This window comes from Benincasa hispida, chromosome 10 (genome assembly GCF_009727055.1).
Source record: "Benincasa hispida cultivar B227 chromosome 10, ASM972705v1, whole genome shotgun sequence".
Taxonomy (NCBI): Eukaryota; Viridiplantae; Streptophyta; class Magnoliopsida; order Cucurbitales; family Cucurbitaceae; genus Benincasa; species Benincasa hispida.
The window spans coordinates 47,089,274-47,105,937 of NC_052358.1; the positions used below are offsets into that span (position 1 = coordinate 47,089,274).

At 34.6% G+C, this 16,664-nt stretch overlaps 1 protein-coding gene across 2 annotated transcripts in view; it reads right to left on the minus strand.

The window, feature by feature from the left end:
* The window catches only part of LOC120089385, an 86,301-nt gene that overhangs the window by 18,556 nt on the left and 51,081 nt on the right, over positions 1 to 16,664 (minus strand). For both annotated transcript variants that reach the window (XM_039046836.1, XM_039046837.1), the window contains 9 exons: positions 12,938 to 13,139; positions 7,708 to 7,824; positions 6,700 to 6,785; positions 6,512 to 6,616; positions 6,333 to 6,404; positions 5,584 to 5,672; positions 4,073 to 4,221; positions 3,371 to 3,514; positions 3,191 to 3,298 (listed from right to left, as the gene is read on the minus strand). In XM_039046836.1, the coding sequence (XP_038902764.1) occupies positions 3,191 to 3,298; positions 3,371 to 3,514; positions 4,073 to 4,221; positions 5,584 to 5,672; positions 6,333 to 6,404; positions 6,512 to 6,616; positions 6,700 to 6,785; positions 7,708 to 7,824; positions 12,938 to 13,139 (1,072 nt within the window). The remainder of the gene's footprint in view (positions 1 to 3,190; positions 3,299 to 3,370; positions 3,515 to 4,072; positions 4,222 to 5,583; positions 5,673 to 6,332; positions 6,405 to 6,511; positions 6,617 to 6,699; positions 6,786 to 7,707; positions 7,825 to 12,937; positions 13,140 to 16,664) is intronic.

Genomic DNA, 16,664 nt, shown 5'->3' on the forward strand with positions numbered 1-16,664 from the left:
AACATTAAACACTCTATTAATATTCTCTGTCTCAGAATAAAGGAAATCCAAATATTCAAATAGTTCTTTGACTGATTCGCAATGATTTACTAGTTCAACGATTTCACGGTCAATAGAATTTTTTATTTGTAGAAGCATTCTTGAATCGTCCTGCCGCCAAATCTTTTTATTTGCATCAATCGGCGCCTCTTCTGTGATATGATCATCCATCTCCATGCTTCTAATAAAGTGGAGAACATTTGATCTCCATGAATAGTAGTTGGATCCATTCAACTTGTGTTCAGTTACTTTTGACACCATAGGAACCATCTCAGACATGACAACTAGCTTCTTATCAGCCATTACTTCAAAAAATAAACATCGAACAGAAGAGAATAAAACCTTAATTTACCGAAGAGATGTCATAACAAACAGTGAGTATATAGCCCAAACAAACACACCACCAAGAAGAGTCAACAAAACCGAGGAAACCCCTAGAAGACGAACTGAAACAATTGGCGCACGCGCCTACACGCGTTGGCACGTGGATCGAAAACAGAAGGGAAAAGTGGCACGTGAGTCTCACGCGCTGGCCAGATGGAATCCAGACTTTGGGGTTCTGTAGATTGGCGGCTGGGCTTCTCGACGAACTTGGCAGTGTCGATAAACTACCTTTTTTTCCCGACAGCAGAGGCGAACGAACCAAAGACAACAGCTGTGAGCAAAAGTGTAAACTTACCCTTCCACAAAACCCTAGACGTAACACAAACAAATTCTAAATTCTCAAACTCTAAGGTTCATAAAACCCTAAGTTTGTTTAGAGGGCTCTGATACCATGTAAAACTCTTAGGTTTGAGAGAGATTTAGAACGCTCTATTCATTCACCAAAGATATGGATATATATAAATGTGTACAAAGCATAGAAAAGGAAAATATAACTAGATATTTACAATAATGGAAAACCCTAATAATAGAACATTTTGGACACAATGTTGCCAAAATTCCCGAAGTCACCTTTATTAATACAAATGTTTTAAACCAACTAACATGCATGTATAATAAACCCTAACCTATAGTTTAAAAAAAATGGCATAAAATATCTTAAAACACCTCGATGGCCTATTTATTGTTTGTGCATATTCCAATCATACTGTTGAAACTAAGGGACCTATAAATAAGAACCCTCATGTTGCTAAAATTCCCGATGTCACGTTTATGAATAATAGCTGTCTCTTATACACATCTAGATGTGTATAAGAGACAGGGCCTATTTATTGTTTGTGCATATTCCAATCATACTGTTGAAACTAAGGGACCTATAAATCTGTCTCTTATACACATCTAGATGTGTATAAGAGACAGGCATAAAATATCTTAAAACACCTCGATGGCCTATTTATTGTTTGTGCATATTCCAATCATACTGTTGAAACTAAGGGACCTATAAATAAGAACCCTCATGTATCTTTCATATTATGTTAAAAAATAATAAAAATGACTCTCTATCGGGGTTTTTCCTCCATATTTTAGGATTTTCCACGTAAACCTTGTGTCTTCTATTTCTATCTTTTAACATGGTATCAAAGCATGGTGACGAAACCCTAGCTGTTGACGAAAACCAATTGTGCAAGATAATCTCCTACAACAGCTGCCACCGTCGAGAACGCTACCACTGCTATCCAAAGCGACATTGACTAGTATTTCCTTGGAATGGAAGTGGCCAGATCAAGGAAGGGATCTCTGTCTCACAACAGAAATACACTCTTGACCTTTTAAAGGAAATAGACGTGACTAGATGTAGACCTGCTGACACTTCTATAGAATTCAATGCCAAACTGAGAGATTTTGTTAACAAAGTTCCTGTTGTTAAAGAGAGGTATCAGCGTCTAGTGGGAAAGTTAATTTACTTATCACATACTAGACCAAACATTTCCTATGTTGTCAGCATAGTCAGTCAGTTTTTGCAGGCACCTTATGAAGAACATATGGAAGCTGTGAATCAAATTTTGAGATATTTGAAAAGCACTCTTAACAAAGGTCTAATGTTTAGAAAAACCGATAGGAAATGCATTGAGGCCTATACTGACTATGACTTTTTAAAACATTCATTGGATCAGACTGCAATTTTGTTTTGGTCTTTAAAAGCCTAGGGGGTTTTCTTGGTTAAAGCCCTCACAAATCACTTGACTACTAATCCTTTGGATAACCTGATGTTCAAAGCTCTATGGAAGTTAGAGAGCCCAAGACATGTTAATATCCTTGTTTGGTTAATGATTTTTGGATATTTGAATTGTTCTTCGATAATGCAACGGTAACTCCTCTCTCATTGCTCATCTCCCTCTATTTTTTCTCTTTGTATGGCTGAAAGCGAAGATTTGCAACACCTTTTCTTTGATTGTTGTTATGGTAAACATTGCAGGTGGCGTTTGTTCTCTTTTTTCAACATTAAATGGGTGTGTGGTAAAGATTTTTGAGATGATGAAATGCAGATTTCTGTAGGTCCAACCTTGAAGCTACCTCAGTTGATTTGGTCTAATGCAGTTAAAGCTCTACTTGCTGAAATTTGGTTTGAAAGAAACCAAAGGGTCGTCCACAATAAATTGTGTCCTCGGATGGATCGTTTTGAAGTTGCTTGGATTAACGCTTCTTCCTGGTGCACTTTTTCTGAGTCTTTTGCAGATTTTTCCATTCAAGATCTATGCTTAAATTGGAATGCATTTATTTTTCCTGCTTAATGCTTTCTTTGTGATGTATTTTCTCTTTATTTTTATTGGTCTGGCTTGTTTTATAGTTAGACTTTTATTTCATTTCTCATAATTTGAGCATTAGTCTATTTTCACCACTTCAATGAAAAGAGTATTTTCGTTTTAATAAAAGATTCATTTATTATTATTGGGCCGAATGCCCATTTGAGTTTTATAGGCTTTGATACCATATTAGTTAACATAAGGTTTCATCTCATAGTGTACACAAATGTAGTTTGAGTACATTATGAGATCCCTTAATATTTGAAACGTGAAATCCTCAACGGCTTTACCTTGAAAAGACTCACTTGAAAAGACCCTTAAAAACCTTGATATATTCAATTAACAATGCATAAAACTAATAAGATGGAACCAGTTATATTAACCCGAAACTTGGTTAAAGTAACGAAGATTCCTTGAAATAATTACATTTAAGAAAACAAAAAAGTGATGCAATCATGAAATACCTTTGAAAATGCAGAAAGCATGATGAAAATAATATCCAGGACAGAACAGATGGCATGCTCTAAACCCTCAATCTCCCGTGGGTCAGAAAGACGGCTGATATATAGTTTCTGATCAATATAACTCCATGTCAGAAAATCAATAAGCTTAAAATATACACAAACTACATTTGCTAGACAGACCTCGAGAGCTTGTCTAGTCGTACAAACCACTCGAAAAAGAGTGTTATGGATGGAAGAATCAGAAAGAAGCATATTCTGGACAAGTGGGCCCAGTTTTCCAGCACCTGAGCTTAAAAGAATGCATCTCCTCGTCACCTCAAGCACCTGCAACAGAATGGATAACGGTCCAGAATAAACAGAAATGGAACAGATATTTGAGCCAAGCCTTTCCCTAGACAATTATAACAAATGCAAGACAGGTAAGTTACAATTACATTCTCTCTCTCTCTAAGAAACATATATTTTTCTTTTTTCCTCTTTCTATTTTGTAAACAAGAAAAATAAACTCTTTGAAGTTGGGAGAGGACACTCAAACCGCAAGCTAACAGCCTAACATAGATACTTGATATTACAAGATATGGCTCTTTCTTGATATAAGCACAAAATACGGCCAGCTCAATTCTATAGAAATAACTTTGAGAAAAAATGTCTAGAGAGATAATGCCAGGCACAAAAGATACCAACAGCAATCAATTTAAAATATGTAACTCAATGTGAAAGACGAAGAAAAAGAAAATGTAATATCTGCAAACTTCAAATTTTACTAGAATAAACAACGAAATTGATATGCTCAACTGAAGGTAGGAATTGTATAGCCCACACTGTTAGACTTTGAAAAAAGAACAAAGGCCAAGAAAACATCAACTATAAATGAGAACATACCTTCAAAGTTACAATCCAACGAGTATGCTTAACCTTGTACTTCCAGTACTCATGATTAACTAGAATATACTGAAGACAGAAAGCAATAAGAGCTAGGATAGCATCATTTTCTAATCCAGTCTCCATTAGCGGCATGGTAAAGTCCAGTACTGAAAAGTTTGACAGTTCACAGGAATAAGACCATGTTAGCATGCACTGTACATTGAAGCAAGCAAGGACATCAACAACACAAGGTTGTCGAGCATTAAAACTGGTAAATCATCACGACCCAAAAGTTGAAGCTAATATGATAAATTTAATTATATCAACACTTAAACACTCACTTAATTTGTGGGTTTCAAATTTTGTAGAAGATTCAATGAGCGGAAATCAATATCAACTGAAAAGGAAATGACATTAAAAAGTTTGAACGTAGGACCTCCTGCTCTCATACCATGTTATATCATTGATTAACCCAAAAACTTAAGTTGATGGGTTATGGTAAATTTAATTTGAGTTGTCAGTGAAACGTGGAAGTGGATCTCTGACAAATTGTTTATGTTATCATTGCCACAATACCATACAATAAATGATCTTATTCTTTTAGGTAGAAAAAGAAATATAATAGATGGAAAGTTGATTCAGAGGAAAAAGACATCTGAGATGGTAGGATGATAGTTTCAAAGTAGGAAATTAAATAAAGCTCTGAGTAAATGATTGTAGGCATAGAAATCTATGATATCTTAAATAAAACATATTGAAACCAAAGACTATCAAATCAAAAGATTTTAAAAACTACCACGGTTCCATATCAAGTCTACTATAAATTTTCGTGAGACGAGATTATGGAGATTTGACATAGTGAGGACAGTATGAGATAACATGGGGTTCCATGTCAAAACCAATTGGCAATGAGAGGAGTAGCCCAACTATGATCTACCTTATAGAGATTGTGAGGTCTCTTGATTTTTCCGATGTAGGATTCTCAACATCCCCCTCAAGATGGTGTCACCATTTTTGGATCGGATCCCAATTATTTTTTTTAGGAACTGAATGCCCATTTGGGCTTCATGAGCTTTGATACCATGTTAAATCACCAATTAACCCAAAAGCTTAAGTTTATGGGTGGCAATAAATTTAATATTATATTAATACTCTAACAAACTATCTATCATAAAGTATTTTTTTTATACTTCTGTAACCACCTATCACCAAAAATGTAATTTTTTTTCTCTAACTTGAAATGTTTTCATTGCAAAACAACTCACCAAATTGATGTAGCAAAGTTCTGTTTACGAGCAGTTTTTACTTTGAACAAATGGTGCTTGCAATGAATTCATTGAACTAGCAATTTCTCCTTTACTGTAATTTTACTATTCATAAATTAGGGCTTCTATGTATAGATACATATTAAACTCGTGTATAAATGGTGCGAATTTTTCAGTATTTTTATCAAAAGCCAAGAAAGTGAAGGGCCAAAATGAAATAAATCATATCGGCCAAAAATTATTACAAACTAGAGCCGAACATACGTGATATGCAGAGCGGGGAGTCAGTATCATTGTGCTCAAAATCAATAAGCAACATCTTTGCGAGCTTTCCAAATTGAAGCCATGACTCACTGAAAAAAGAAAAGAAAGAAGAAAAATTACCATTTGCGAATAGAATAAAGTTATTGAAGTTAATTAACGAGCATGAATGTACAACAATCACATTTTTTATTAAAAATAAATTAAGAAACAACCGAATCCTCCTCTTCCTCATAAAAAGGATACACAGATTGTGGACAGGACATCAAACCTTAAAATATCAAAATATCAACCCATACAAAAGCATAATATACAGGTGCGGCCAAAAGAAAATTGGCATTCCTCTGTCTCTAATTAAAAATAAATAAACCACGACAAAAATAACTAATTTATCTATGGCATGCTGAGGAACTCAAGTAATAGAACATTTCGCAAGCATCAAGCATTGTTTCTTCCCTCAACAATTTAAAATATTTACTTTTACCCCAATCTTTTATTTTCTATTAAAAATTCTTAACAGAGCTTGCTAACAAAGGGATACAACAATTTAAAATATTCAGGGTAAAATATAACTTGAAAATGCTTTTTATGCATTTTGTATTATTAAGCTTAAACGAAAACAAATAATCGCTTTCTGTTGTTGAAAAATTCAGGCTGCAGTTTCAACTTTCAAGTTGCTGAAAATGTGCAACTTAGCAACACAACAATAAATATATTCAGGGAAAATAAAGAAGACACAAAGGAAGCTTCACCTCAGTGCATCGTGGCCAGCAACATTGAAAATATTTGCCTGGAGTGCCAGGGGAGTGACCGTAGCAGGGAAACTAGAAGTAGAACCAAAATGTATTAGAAAAAGATGAAAGGAGTAATTCCTGAAAAGAAAATTACAATACTGTGAAGTGAAAAACAACTTTAAGAACTCTAAGATTACCATTTCAACATCTTTGACAAAATATTTAGACCCATGGACATCGCAGCAGCATTACTTGAATTAGGAGATAAGTTTCTCACGAGAACACAAATAATCTCAACCAACCTGGTGAACAATACTAAATTTAACGGATTGATAACAAATAAGTAATGGAACTTTTTAACAGAATAAAAAGAATTTAAAATCACCACAAATTCTTTTCTGTCGGACAAGCTCTGTCTGCAACTTGAGGATTAGAAATGTGTGTACCACCCATCAAAGCAAAACAGACAGCCTATACAAGACGTTGTAACTGTTAATAAAACAATAAAATAACCATGCAAAAAAATCTCAAGAAGCAACTGCATATTCACATGGGTGTCAGTTTCAAGACGTTTTTTTAATCATCTGCAAGGTCTTATTATTTTGAATGGGATGCTTTTTTGTTTAGTTAGTTCTGGGCTCTTTTTAGTGGTCAGCCTTTTAGTATGCCTCTTCACTTTCTTTTCATATTCTGTCCTTTATTTCGATGAAAGTTTGTTTAAAGAGACATTATTTATTCCATTGGCGATATATAATTACAAAATGAAGGACTAAAATTCTCAACCCAAAGAAATAGATTTAGAATTCGGAAGACTTCAAAAGGAAGTGATTCTTTGCTAGGAAGCTAATGCTTCCAGGAAGATCGCAGATGCATATGCTAAAGTTCTCAAGAAATACATAGCCCATATAACTTGTTACTATGTCTAAAGTCAAAGATCCTTGATGTGCAACAAACTATCTTTTCTCTTTATTTCTTTTTCTAACAAGATATGAACTTTATATTGAAGAAATAAAAAGAGACTACTGGACAAAGATACAAACTCCACAAGGGAGTGAATAAAAAAGAAAATGTAACAACAAAACAACAATAAAAGCATTCCAATTGAGACATGTATCTTCTCAAGAAAACTCATCAAAAGACCTTGAAAGAGCACCAAGATAAAGGGCCCTTAAACATGAGGCCCTTAAACATGAGGCCCTTAAACGATCATATTCCAAAAATACAGCCTACTTATACAGATGGCAATATGCATCACTTCACATGAATGGAAAAAAACAGTCTGCAGAGGAGACTCCAAGAATAAAATACAGAAACGTTAAGATCCAATGAATGATAGTAAGAGTTGAAAAAGTTTACAATAACCAAGCAACATAAAAAGAGTAAAAAAGAATACCGTATTAAAGGAAACCATTCGACTCAACAAGTCAAGTATAACAACTTGTTCATTGTTATTCAAATACATTCCTTGGGCCAAACGCATGAGCAACATGAGCATCCCTGGTAGTTTATACTGCAAAACAATTATGTATTTCAAAAAATAAAAAAAGCAATATGAAAATGATAACAGAATTTGATAAATTTGAATAGAAAGATGTAAATATTAATTTTTTTTCTTGAAGCAATATATTTGGGATAAAATAAAATATCTCATTCAAGACTTCCGTTACTTCAAACCTATAAAGCACCGACATTCCTAAAATGACCAAGTGTTGGTGTCGGACATCAACACACAAAATAGTGTCTTAATATTTTATTATTATTTTCCTATTTTCCAACAAGTTGGAACATGTGAAGGACATTCTAGGACATGCGACTACTAAACTTTTTTAATTAAAAAAACAATAGTTTGTCCACCAATTAAGGTCCGATCCATCCTTCAAATCTAAGGGTTTTTAGCACTCACCCACTGACTTTTCCATCATCAAAATGCACTGATCACCTACTCACTCATACTCAAAAAGTTTAAAACCTCCCATATGTTTCCTTTCTCTTTCTTCACCGATACTCAACAACCACTGACTTTTACATCTAAAAACCAAGATTTAAAACCAATTTTTCTTTAAATCTCAACAACCAAGATTCGGTGATTCCTCAAGAAAGAAGACCTCAAAATATCCTTTTTCAGCACCAACCCGAAACCCAAATGCTAGGACTTATGGATCAAAATTCTAAATTATATAGTGTTTTCAAAGCACAAGGTGCAAATCAAGGCGACAAGCCCTTTGATCGCCTCAAGAAGAGAGGCATCAAAAAGGCGAGGCCTGAGGCCTGAGTGAAGTGAGGCACAATGAGTGTGTGTATATATATATATATAAAGTTAAAACATTCAAATGTCAAGTCTTAAAATATATAAAATGGAATATATGACCAAGAACTTAACACAAAAAATAATCAATTATTGCTATTAAGTATTAACATGAATAAAACATTAGAATAGCTAAATAAGTATTAAAAATAAGTCAGAGTATTAATTGAATTTCCTTCTCCAAGGCTTCCTTCTTCGTGGAGTGTTCCCACCTTTTCTCAAAGACAATAAATTATTTTGTGGAACTGTAACAAGATTAAAACACCACTCGCACCCACCCATTTCTATTGAAGTAATTGGTTAAAATTTATTTACGTTTGACCTTCTAAATTCCCATTTTGAAACTTTATGTCCCTTCGCAATCTGTAATCCAACCTTTCAAGTTTTCCTTTTCTTTCTTTCGGTTTCTGTGTATTCACTTCAGTCTTCAAACTTAGTCATGCACCTTTCCAAATTTCCTTTTCTTTCTTTTGTTTCCAAGTCAACTTCTATCATGCATGCATGTGGCATCCCATCTACCCTTCTTCCTTAAATCTTAGTTCTTAGTTCTTAGAAACTGGTTTGACAAGTTCTTTGCCCTTTGGGCTCCATGAGAGGTTAGTGAATCCTTTCGATCTCATTTCTGTTTCTTTTCACTTTATGAAAATAATTTTGATTTAGAAAAAGAAATCACATTTTGGCTCATTTACAATCCAGGCGAACGCCTTTGTTAATGGTAAAAGGCGCAAGTAGGCGAGCACATGATTGAAGGTGCTCGCCTTGACTTGCACAGAGGCGAGAAGATCCCAAGTTGCATCGCCTCTCACCTGAGGTGCACGCCTGGGGTCGCCTCAACATCACTGTTAATTATCCGAAGAAGATGGGAGTTATAACAAATTTCGGATAGGGCACCAAGAAGACGTCAAGCCAAGTGTTTTCAAAGCACAAGGCACCCCTCAAGGCGACAAGTCCTTTGATCACCTCAAGGGGAGAGGCAACAAAAAGGCAACGCCCCAACGAAGCAAGGCACAACGAATAAATAAATAAATAATATATGTAGAAGTAGAACATAAGTTTATATACAAATGTCAAAACCTCAAAGATCAATAATAGTAATCTAATCAATAAAAATCAAAACTCTAAAGTAAAAGTTTAAAACATGATCAAATGTCAAACTCAACATCCTTCCCATCTAAATATATGGTTCCATCCATTGCTCTTCCTTGGATATTGTTCTCAATGTCTATTTCCTCTTCATCGTTGTCCTCATTTTCATCACTAACCACTTGTATAGTTGGTGTTTGCTTTTGAACTCTAGAAGTGGAGGCAGAGGCAGTTGACTTTCCTTTCGATCTAGTGTACGTGATGGGTTCTCTAACGCCACTAGCACGAGCTACATCTCCCCATGTGAGATCGTCGTCATCAAAAACTAGCTCATTGTCAACTTCATCTTCATGATTTTCTTCATCCAATGTTCCGACCAGCCATTCATTATTCTCGTCTATATGATCTAAGGAGATTGGAGCAAGTTGATCCTTTAAATCAAAACGCACTAAGTGTTTGATTATACTTTATATAAATGAGATCATTTAAGCATTTCTGCTCTAACTTGTTTCTCTTTTTCATATGAATCTACAAATTATTAACCAATATGGAGTTAGAAGTTTATTTTAAATCTTAAATTAAGAATGTCGAAAACAAAATAATCACTTACATGTTCGAAAACACTCCAATTGCGCTCACACTCAAAAGCGCTGCACATCAGATTAAGGACTCTCATGGCTAACTTTTGCAAAATTGGAGTATAACCACCATAAAGAACCCACCATGATGTTGTTCACACATTTGACATGATTTAGAAATAGCATACTTATATACAATATTTCAAAAGGCTAAAGGCATCCTTGAGGCGTTTTCTCATAGAGAGGCGAGGCGGGTAGAGGCCTAAGCCTCAAGGCGATATGGGGCATATGTCTCATTTTAAATTAAGAAAACATATTTAAATCATAAAACATAAAACCTCATATATTTTTAACAAGTACATAAGATACCAAAAAAAAAAAAAAAAAAAAAAAAAAAAAAAAAAGTCTCAATATTCCACCAATATTTTGTTACTGAAAATCTAAAGCTCATCCCCAACATCATTATCACCGTTACTACTAGAATCTTCCACAAAGTCATCATCATATCAAATAGTTTCATCTTCATTTTCATTGTCACTTTGAATATATACTCATTCCTCTTCATCCAATATCATTGGAGAAAATAGAAAAAGAAAGCAAGGAAATTGAACAAATAACTATAAAGAAAAGAAAAGAAAAGAGAAAAAAAAAAAAAAAAAGAGAAACAAATGAAAAAAAAGATACAATAATAGAAATTTGATAAAAAAAATAAAATGAAAAAAAATTGAAGTAGAAAAGAATGGTAAATACACTATGAAAAAAAAATTAAAAAGAAAAAGAAAAAGAAAAAGAAAAACAAAGAGCAAAGAAAGGAAAAACAATAATAAAGCTTACCACTTGCTGTGCTGCTAAAAAATTTTACAGTTTCACTTGCAACTTTTTTCCATGGCTAATGCAGATTGCAGGCAGCCACTTATAATCAACTTTATAAAATAACACAGAGCCTTCTGACTTTATTCAACTGATTCAACTTCTAATTTTCAATGAATTTTATATGTACTGTTGGCCCCACAGTGGTGGCCCACAACCAAATTGAATTAGAAGACATGCAGATCGCTGGCACCACTCCAAGTTAATTTGCTTCAGCATGATCCACCACGTGGGTCCATGGCCCACCAACATTATAAACAAGGTATACGCATTAACACCTCAAAGGCATTCACACAAAGGCTTACGCCTCTGCCTCTTTAGATACCTTCAAGGCATAAGCCTTAAGGCATCATACTGCCGCCACACTTCAAGACGTGACTCAAGGCTTACGCCCTGACCACTTTTTGAAATATTGCTAATATACACTATTAATGTAGTAGGGAATGTCCTTACCTTCCCCGTATTGATTGCTAAGTCAATGCTAAACATGCCTTTAGATTCGGAATATAACTCCGATTCCACTGTGCATTGATTTTGATCACTAGTAGATGGTATGAATCTTTGCACAACTTTAAGTAGACCACTCATGACTTCAACATCTTGAGTAATTCTATCCTTGTGTTCATAGAAAAGTGATGGATTCAAATAATATCCAAAAACATGTAATGGTTGATGAAGTTGACAATCTCATCTTCTATCAATGATCTCTCAAATTGGCTTGTACTTCATCTCTTTATCATTAAACCCACTCTTAATGGACACTTTTACCCTATCCATGGCCTCATAGATATATCCTATTGTAGGTTTATCATCATCGACAAGTCTAAGGGTCCAGATGCCTTTAAAGTGTAGACCACTGAGTTCCAAAAGGATGGCATCAAAACGATGTCGGCTGCTTGTTTTGATCTTTTGCCCATTTGGAAGTCGTCCATTTCTCAGAAATAAACATCTTTCTCTAGTTCGCTTTATTCCTGTGGATACTTGCTAAGATAAAAAACGATGTTGCAAAACGTATAACCACCGGTCTCACCAATTCATGTTGATTGGTGAACTCTCTCATCATGTTAAGTATGCACAAGTGATTATAAATAAAACCACTTAATGCTACAACCCTTTTAAGACATCTTTTGATCTGATCTATCTTCCCAATGTCCTCTAATATCAAATCTAAATATGGTATCCAATATAAATGTGGTTGTTTTACTTCCAAATATTTGCCAGCTAGGACATAGTTTGAAACATTATCAGTCACAACATGGACAATATTCTCTCCTCCTATCTTTTCCACCATGCTATCCAAGAGTTCAAATACTTTTTCTCTAGTTTGAAGATGCATCAATCTATTACAAAAACAATGTCACAACAGCATAATGCACTAAAAATTTATCAGGGTTCTATCTCTTCTATTAGTCCACCCATCAGACATCAAAGAGTAACCATTTCTTTTCCATTCAACCTCATGGTAACTCATTAAATTTTTTGTATGTTTTACTTCCTTTTTCAAGCATGTCACTCTAGCCTCATGATAAGGAGGTATAAAGCCAGGTCCAAATATTCCTATGGCTTCAATCATTATTTGAAAACTTTTTAACCGAATTGTATTTAAGGGAATACACCCAAAACTGACTCCCCCCACTCTAAAGTCTTTTTGATTATTTACTCTAAGAATATTGAAATAGCCATTTTAATATTACTACAGCTGTGAAATTTTTGTTGGCAATAAAGACCAAAAGCACCAAAGCAGTAACCAGTTCAAATAGAAGAATAATATTAATTCATTCATTTACCTCCCAACGTACAAGAACAGTATTTCCACCGACCACTTTCAAAACATGTCCACGGGTTTTACAGGGAATCAACAGCCCTTCCATTCCAGGAACAAGTAATGGCTGTTGAGTTTCCACAATCTCTGGGATACTATCCACCGAGGTACTGCTATTGATCTCAAACAAGGATGATATGCCCACAGACTTATCTAGAAAGTCAAACCTATTAAAAGTAATCAAAACATAAGATGGTAACAACTGCAAGGCAATTGAGTAAGACTAAATCTAAAATAACAAAGGAGAGGTGACGAGATAATAGAACATAAATAAATATAGTACTAGCAGATATAAAGAAACCATACACTCATAAAGGAAATGAAATGTAAGGTGGATACTAGCAGGCAATAAAAAATCAGGCCAAAAAGAAAAAAGTAAAACAAAGTCAAAAGCATTACAACGAATAGCTGAAGCTGTTAACAATAACAGACACAGGATAAGACCAAAACTGGGTAATGATCACAAACACCTGAACGGTTCAAATCTCCCAAAGAGATTTCCACTCCTCTAAAACTCCTCCTGTATCTCTTGGTTTCAAATTTCACACAACATACCAGCAAAATAATCAAAAGAAGAACCTGATTCTCCTTAAAAATCCACATAAAACTCTGCTGATTTATCCCTTAATGTGTGTTATTATATTTTCAATAATTAGAATGTGATTATTATGAAAAGATTTTTTCCCTTTCTTTTTTAGGTCTATTTTATTTTAAGTAAGACTCTTGTAATTATGTAAGGTAAGAAAAATAGCTATTATTCATTAAAATATTATTTTTAGAAGGTATCCGAGCAGAAAACATAAAACCTACCCTAGCTGCAACAACATATCTCCATCGCATCGTCGTACGTTGACAAGCCATTTTAGACATGTCTGACCACGTGACCTGTTTGCTCGCAACTTCGCCCTTCATCGGACAGTTATACCGCTTATCAGAGCTCTGATTGTCAAACACGCTTATCTAGGACATCTATTCTTGAGAATCATGACCATTCTTGTTAGTTCTTGGGTTCATTCAAATGTTCCTTAATCATTTTAATTTCAGTTTTGCCTTAGTGGACTAGGTCCTTTAATTCTTGTTTGTCTAATTAAGTTGTCATATTTTTAGTTAGTTATTCCAGCTGGCCAAAGTTCTGTTACAACCCCTTTACCTATTTAAAGGGCCTGCCATCATTAATAAAAATCGCTTTTGAACTTCTTTGGAATTTGTCTCTTACACGTCTCACTCAGTGGTATCAGAGAGTTTGATCTTACCTCGAAATTGTGCTTTGAATTGAACAACTACAAAATATTTTTACAAGCAGACAAGGATTTGGCAAAACTTAGATCTGTTTGATAGTTGTAAAACTCTTAGGTTTGAGAAAGAATCAGAATACTCTACTCATTCATCAAAGATATGAATATATACAAGTGTACAAAGCATAGAAAAGGAAAATATCACAAAATATTTACAAGAATGGAAAATCCTAACTATAGAATTATAACAATAGTTATGAATAGGAGTCATGACCTTACTTGAACAAGATCTGTTCTATATGTTGTATAACTGTGTCCTTGAGTTCTAAAATTATGAATGGGAGTCGACAAAATATACACTTACAAAACATTTTCACAACCTCTTCATGATAAGTTAAAACATATTGAGGTTGATAAACGTTTTACAAAGGAAAAAATTGACGCGGGAGCGATTCAGAGCAAATTATTGATGTGTTGACAAAGAAACTTCCAAAGATAAGATTTTTCTTTTTTTTTTCTTTTTTTTAACAAGAAACCAGCCTTTTCATTAAGAAAATAAAATGAGATTAATACTCAATTTACAATGTTATATGTAAGAATAGCTGAGGATTAGTAGGCGCACCAAGGCATCTCAACTAGGTTGACATCCCCTTAGTGCCTTCATCATATTCAAAAAGAAACTAGTGCAAATCCACTAAGCTCAAGGAGCATCCCAGCCAACCTTGACTCAAACAATTACATGGGAAAATAGAACTTACAAGAGCTCTTGGAAGAGATCAATACAATAATAGAACAAAAAACTCTCCGAAACTACAAATCCAATATTCAGCCCCTACAACTTCACCAAAAACACAAAATAAAGTAAAGCAAAAGATCGAAGAAACAGATACTAGTGGCTTCAATCTCCTAGCTGTCCGAGTGGATGAAAGCACTCCACTTCAGGTTAATATCTTATATGGAGTGTTGGAATTTCTATATTTGTATATGAATATTTTTTCCTTTATTGTTTTTATTCTTTCCATATTTGTAAAAGGTCTTTCTTCTATACAAAAAAACCTAATCTGCACATATTAAATAAGAGAAAAAGGAGATTAATAGTTCTATTCCTCCAATTTCTACATGGTATCAGAGACACCGGCTAGCTAGCAGTCGTGCTTGTTCGTGGGTTCCGACTGACGCTCGCCTCAACCGTCGGCCATCGACAATCTTAATTAAAAAAATAATAATAAATTGCAGACCTTTGCGCTCGTTCGTGGTTTTCTTCAAGCGGTCGTCGCCTTCACGCAACACCTAGTTTTTCTTCTTCAAACAGTCGGTGCCAGCCACTATTGCCAGAACTCGCGCTGCCGCTAGTGCCTAGCCGCCAGATTTGAAGTCGTGCCGGATGCCGCCCAGTGCACCAACCTGTTCCTCTTCCAACAATTGGTCTGGCTTGGTTTAGCATTTGGCCTAGCTTGGTGTACTGGTTTATTTAAAATCTGGTTCATTTGGTTTGGGTTGCTTCTCTTGGATTTGGTATAAAAACTCTTCCTTTTTTGGGTGGATTTCTACTATTTGCTAAATCTTTTACCATGTTACAAGAGCAAATTCATCAAATCCTATAATTGTCAACTATCAATTTTTCATCTAGTAATTCATGTGTTTCTTTGACTCACATAGGTCCCAAGACATTCTCGTGTAGTAACTCATCTCTATGGATTATTGATTCCGGAGCTTCAAATCACATGACTAGTTCTTCGTCTTCTTTTAATTTGTACTCTCCATTATATTGCAATGAGAAAATTAGAATTGCCAACGGTAGTTTTTATTCTGTTGCAGGAAAATGAACTATTAAATTGACTGAAAATATTTCTCTCCAATCGGTCTTACATGTTCCAAAATTAGCCTATAATCTTTTATCTATTTCTAAATTTTCCAAAGATTCTAATTTTCCAAAGGCATTAAGGGCCTGATCAAGAGTCTGTCTCCCAAGTACAAAAGTTCCTTATACCTCAAAAGATTAGTCTTAGATCACCAACTAACCCAGAAGCTTAAGCTAACGGGTAGAGGCGAATTTAATAATATCATCTAACACTTCCTCTCACCTGTGGGCTTGAAATATGAAGAATGCCAAACAAGTGGAAATCAATTTTAAATGGGGAGGAAATAACATTGCAAGAGCTTGAACACTAGACCTCCCTAGACCATCTGCTTTGATCCCATCTTAACTCACCAATAAACCGAAAAGCTTAAGCTTATGGGTGGACACGAATTTAATTATATCATCTAAAAATTAGCAAAGACCTTAGCAAGACCTTAGGAAAGATCTTATAAACACCGGTGATAAGACTAATATGTCCGAAATCCTTAACTCTCTCTACACGCTCCTTTTAGGAAATAAGGCACATAAAAGTTTCCAAAATGGAACGTTCAAAATACCTCTTTCAAAGAATTCTTTAAAAGCATTTTCCAACTCCC